The following is a 5,745-nucleotide window of genomic DNA, read 5'->3' on the forward strand; positions in this document are numbered from 1 at the left end:
GTGAGTGGTTTAAGAGTCTAGAGCCCCTGAAATGGCATTGACTTGAACATGTGCAGAGGATTAAATTGAACCATTTTCTGTGCCAATGGTGTGTCAGTGTTGATCTGACATGAACACAAATCAAGAGTTTGATTTAAATAGTTTATTTATAATTGTAAGTGTTTAATTCCAAAAAAAGCAGTTCTGACAATCAGACAATTTTGGGGAAAAAATTACAAATATATACATGTAGTCTAGAACATTTTATTAGGTGACACCAACTGAAACGAGTGGCGAATTTTCTGGTAATGTGTGTGTGTGTGTGTGTGTGTGTGTGTGTGTGTGTGTGTGTGTGTGTGTGTGTGTGTGTGTGTGTGTGTGTGTGTGTGTGTGTGTGTGTGTGTGTGTGTGCGTGCGTGCGTGTCTATATGCCCTGAATGACTAAACAAAGACTTCTGCGCAGAAATCCTCACTTGAATGGTTTACTTTATTCTGTCAAGAAGGCAGTATAACGTTAAACCTAGTCGGTGAAACTTTGCACACAAAGTTTTGAGGCTTTTCACTACTGAAGTCTTGTGGAAAACGGAAAAGTATATCTTATCTGTTTTAGCCATCTGACTAACACAGTAAGGCCCAGACGCCAGTCTGTGAGTGTTCTGGATTGGACGTGTTTAGCCATTTCTTCGTTATTATTACGCACCACACGCGTAAATACTGTGACGCATACTGGCAGACAGAGAGACAGACAGAGCAGAGGCACGCACACACACACACGCAAACAAAAAGCGCCCTACCCCCCCCCCCCTACACAGACACAGACACACACACACACACACACACACACAGACACACACACGCACACACGGACACAAACACTGCAAAAGCTGCAGAATCGTATGCCTTAACCAACAGGACCTTTCCACGCCGAACATCCAGCCAGCCCACCACTTGCCTAGTCAGTCTACGGAAAATGGCACCATAACCAAGGATTTATTGCTAAAGAATTTCTGTTTTCAGATTCATGTTCTGCTATGTTTGTAGTATGTCTGGTCAAAAATCGAGAAAAATATAATTATTTTTAAAAAAGTTATCAAGTGTGTTTGTCAGTGTGTATTTTGTCACAAAGCGATTCTACGTTTTTTACATTGTCTGAACTGTTTTGACACCACGAACATCAAATATAACATGCAAGTTACAGTTTATGATTACAATATAAAAAAATTTCTAAGATGTTAAAAATCAAAAGGTCAAGGTCATTGGGTCATAAGGTCAAATTTGTTGTTTATGCGTGAAGTGAAGGCTGTGTAATCATTTTCAGCAGCATAACGAATATTTTTTTTTATACACGCACTAAACACACACACACACACACACACACACACACACACACACACACACACACACACACACACACACACACACACACACACACAAACACACACACAGGGGAAATTCCAAAGTAATTGGTACACAAGGTCATATTTATTGTTTTTAACTAAAAGTATAATACTGTACTCATTTTAAACCAAACATCATCTTTGTGAAGGTTTTGTTTTACAAAAACATAAGTATTCCTGTACAGGAGAATGTAAGCGCACTCAAGCAACATGTAAAAAGGCCACAAAGTTTGCAGTGTAAACTAAGAAAAGTAAGATGAATGATGTCAGGAAGTCGCTGGATAGTCTGACAAGGGAGCAGGGTATACAAAAGCAAACCATTCAAACACAAGCAATGAAACAACAAACGTAAACAAGGCAATTGATTAGATAAAGCATCACATAATCAAATAATCGACAACATTTTAAATTCAAAGCACATAACTCCAACATCATTACACAAACATTGCACAACATTCATAAACATTATTGACCAATAATGTATTCACAGCGTTAGTCATGCATTGGTCGACTGCAGACTGCAGAATTGAGCATCAAAGCAGTCATAAAACACTCAATGAATGCATTCACTGAATACAAATATCTGAACACATTCCGTAATCAGAAAAAAATCAGGAAACAACAGGAATGATAATAATTATGTCCCTTGAAAAACATCTCACAACATCAGTCACTGTCATAGAAATAAAGAAAGGCTCCAATACACATTTGTACATTTGAAAAACATCTCACACCGGTCACTGTCATAGAAATACAGCAAGTCTCCAATACATATTTGTACATTCTCCAAAGAGCAATGCTAGGTGTTCTCTTAATCATCTTCAGAGGGCTGTGCTGCATTTGAACACTGAACTCCACTGCACTCACCACAGGCCGGTGAACAGTCTAAGCCATGCTTTCTGCAACTGCACTGCTTTGTGTCGCAGCCTGACTTGCAGTTGCACCTGATGATGGAGAGAAGTTTGGCTGGTGCTGCTGGCAGATCTGTTGTAATAGGTGCAAGTAGACTTCCTACCATCTTCCAGCCCCAAGCGAGTGGATCTAACGTGCTTCCAAACCATTCCTGGGCTTGGTGATACACACGCAGACTATGGTATTTGGCCGCTGCGGAAGTAGGTGGCAGAGAGTGAACTTGCAGATACGTCGAAGCAGTTGCAACCTTGGTGGAAAATGTCTTGTATCTTAGGTCATCCAAGCTCTCGGCAGTTCCGTCGTACAGAAGGATGAGCATCTTCTCTCCAGCCTGGATCACTTCCTCTGGTGTGATGGTTTCTGGGGGCTGTGCAAACTTGTTGGCAAGGGTTCGGAACTCTTCACAGTTTTTCAGCTTGCCGAGAGCAGTCCGCTTCCCAATGCCAAAAGGCCTTGACGTTGTGTCACACCCTGACATCGAGTGAAGTACCGGAACCAATGGGGATATGACCACAGGAGTATCCAGGGCGGACACTGTGTGGCGAATGGACCATATTCTTGGAGTTTTACCCCGGATATGATGACTGGGCTGGAAGAAGATGTCGTGCTTGTTGCAGCCATAGTGGCATAGCAGGACCAGCAAATCAGTATCATCACCAACAACCACAGTCAGCTTGGTCTTGCTGCTCTCTAGAGCCATGGCCACGATCATCGCATCTGCATCCCCTTCTGCAGAAACGGTTGAGCACGAGTGCTTGGTAAGGGCATCACTCAGAAAGTGAATGAAACGTTCCTTGTTCTTCTTGTTGGCCAGGAACATCTCCTTCTTCACTTGTGGGATCATGGTCAAGTCAAAATGTACATCAGTGGACGCCTTTCCTTTTGACCTGCGGTGATGAGTAGCATCCTTTGTTGATGGTCCACTCCCATATCCATCGAAAACGACGATTGGGTCCTTGAACTTGTCTGTCACATACTTCACGTACGTCTGGATGATTGTTGCAAACGTGGACCCGCGTGCCCATGGAATCAGATGCAAGAGGGCCCCCCCATCAAGGACAAACTGGATATCATGGTGAGCCGGTATTGCTGGCATTTTGTCTTGGGCCAGTTTCCAGATGGCATCAGCCAGGTCAGACTTTGTAGGAAGGCGTGGCAGGAGGGGCGACTCAAATAGAGATGTGGGGTAGCTGGCCAGCTCGTATTTGAATACACCATGCCTGTTGTTGTACATGTTTCCTGCCGCTGAAATCAGACGCTGAAACAACAACTGGGGGTCCACACTGACCACATCGTCATTGATTTTCAAAGCATTTTTTGATGCTGCAATCATTGTTACTGCTTGGTCACTTCTCTTGAAGCCAAAGTCTTTGATAGTCTGGCCTGCCATTTTGTCCATGATTCTTGTTCCAACTGAGACGGCTTGGTGGGTGTTGGTTGATGGACCAGCAACAACACCTGTGACGATATTCTTCAAGTCTGTGGTGTTTTCAAAGGGATCTCTGGTGTCCAGAAAGCAAACCATTTGCGTAATATCAGCCTGGTCTTTTTCTTGGCTTGCAGCCCTCATGTCCCGGTGCTGTTCGCTGGTCTCATAGGTTGTACCTGTTGACAAAGTTGAAATCAGCGTTTTAGACAATGTTACTCATATTAACATACCATTACTTGCATGTATAGGGATACTTTTTGTTCTTCTTCTATGTAACCACTATCACTGAAGTCTTGAGTTACCCGTGCTTTTGTCTATGCTTTATTGCGTTACATTGAAACAGATGTTTACCAGTGAAGTCTTGCATTGCTCTGTTGACATCTGCACAAGCAGGCATCGCAAGCAGCCATGTAGTCCTCTGCGCCTCTGTCATCCCACGTCCTCGAGTCAGGCCACCTGTTGTCTTCAGACTCCTCATCAGGACCTGTTGCCAATAAATGATAGATTTAGCCACCATGTCGCAAAAACAGCCACCATTAGAAAGTATTTGTATTTAAAAGTTTACCATAAGATTACTAACCAGACAGCAGATCACTGAACTTTGCTAATATTCTAAATTCTGAAGAAAACTCATAACATCTAAAATTTAGCTTAGCTTTGTAAACGGATTGATTCGTATCCATATTAATTTAATAGAGCCAAGTAAAGCCGAAACAGATGGAAGTAGAATGTAACTTGCCTGTTCAATAACAAGGTCTGTAGAAAGGCCTGCCCAACATCGATCCGTCCTGCGTACAACATGGTGACCGGCTTGGAAGCTCTGGTAGACATCCTTGTGAGTTTCTTTCAGCTGCAGCATGTCCTGGAGATACAGGTGGAGGGATTTGGTGTAGAGGTTGTGCCCTGCTGCTGCCATGAAAGGCATCATTTCATGGACAGTGGACAGATGCAGGTCCCAGTTTCCTGTTCGTTCAGCTTTGAGGAACTTGCGCAGAATGTCAACCATGTCCATGTACTGAATCCACAGTGCAGCTGTGGGGTGGCACTTGAGGGTTTGCTTTTGGCTTTCTAGTTTTAGCTGAATCGATGCGATTGTCTCATCAACGCAAACTTCTCCTAGCGGGATAGCTCCACTCATCAACAAGTCCCACATGTTGGCTGCACGGGCAAGGTCCCCATCAGGCTCCTCACATGAGACAGGAGCACCTTCATTTGCTGATGGCGCGATATCATCCACTGTCCCAGCAATTTGCACATCTTCTGGTACATCTGTGCTATCAATTTCCTCAATGGAGACGTCACTTAGTGTCACATCCAGGTCTGGGAGTGGCAGAGAGATTTTGAACGTTTGTGAGGTCAGGAGTGCGTTCAGAGCCGAGTCAACCAGAAAGTGGCCTCTAACTGCTCGGGACACTGCCTTGCCTTGAAGCATGTGGTTGACAGCTGTTGGTGCATATGTCAGTTCTAGCACCTCCTGCAGACCGCTGCCCTCCATCAAACGTCCAATGCAGCCCAAAAAGCTCATTTCCATGTGAAAACCTCCAAGCCTTAGAACAATGGAGGCCAAGTCAGCATCATCAGGTTTGTTGGCGACGATCTCATGGGCTTTCCAAAATAGGGGCTGGTCGAAAGTGAGCACTGGAGTCGAGCCATGTCTCTTTGCTTCCTTCGCCGTGAACAGCAGTGTAGAGTGAATGCAAGTCAGATCACCAGGGTTCATGTCGATCATTGGCAAGAAGAAAACGCTCGACTTACCAGGGTGACGGTCGTTGTGGACAGCCTGCATCGTTCCAGACCATGAAGGTCTTGCAGGCTTCAGCGGCCACACCACCTTCCACAAGACATCAAGGTGTATAGATGGGTCAACAGCTGCTCGCAGGTTTTCTAGTTCCCTGTATGTAGTGTTCCCAAAGTGAACTGCCTTTGACTGGAAATACACGATGTCAATTGTTCCCTTTTCTTTTGAATCTTTGGAGGTGACATCCAACCTAGGAATAGGCGTTGTTCGTCGTGTTCCAGGAGTTGTGG

At 44.4% G+C, this 5,745-nt stretch overlaps 1 protein-coding gene across 1 annotated transcript; it reads right to left on the minus strand.

Moving 5' to 3' along the window:
• Nucleotides 1-1,449: 1,449 nt before the first annotated feature.
• LOC138948081 (uncharacterized) lies at nt 1,450-4,191 on the minus strand. Its single transcript, XM_070319607.1, has 2 exons — nt 4,069-4,191; nt 1,450-3,893 (listed from the first exon to the last, which is right to left on the minus strand). Exons 1-2 carry the CDS (start codon nt 4,148-4,150, stop codon nt 2,188-2,190), a joined length of 1,788 nt encoding a protein of 595 aa, XP_070175708.1. The 5' UTR covers nt 4,151-4,191; the 3' UTR covers nt 1,450-2,187.
• Nucleotides 4,192-5,745: the final 1,554 nt, after the last annotated feature.

The sequence above is a fragment of the Littorina saxatilis genome, linkage group LG15 (genome assembly GCF_037325665.1).
Source record: "Littorina saxatilis isolate snail1 linkage group LG15, US_GU_Lsax_2.0, whole genome shotgun sequence".
Lineage (NCBI taxonomy): Eukaryota > Metazoa > Mollusca > Gastropoda > Littorinimorpha > Littorinidae > Littorina > Littorina saxatilis.

Excerpts from the sequence above, each read along its gene's own strand:
- LOC138948081 (XM_070319607.1), bottom strand. The coding sequence starts at position 4,150 with ATGACAGAGGCGCAGAGGACTACATGGCTGCTTGCGATGCCTGCTTGT. Across the intron at positions 3,894-4,068 it reads AGCAATGCAAGACTTCACTG|GTACAACCTATGAGACCAGC; the intron begins GTAAACATCTGT and ends CTTTGTCAACAG.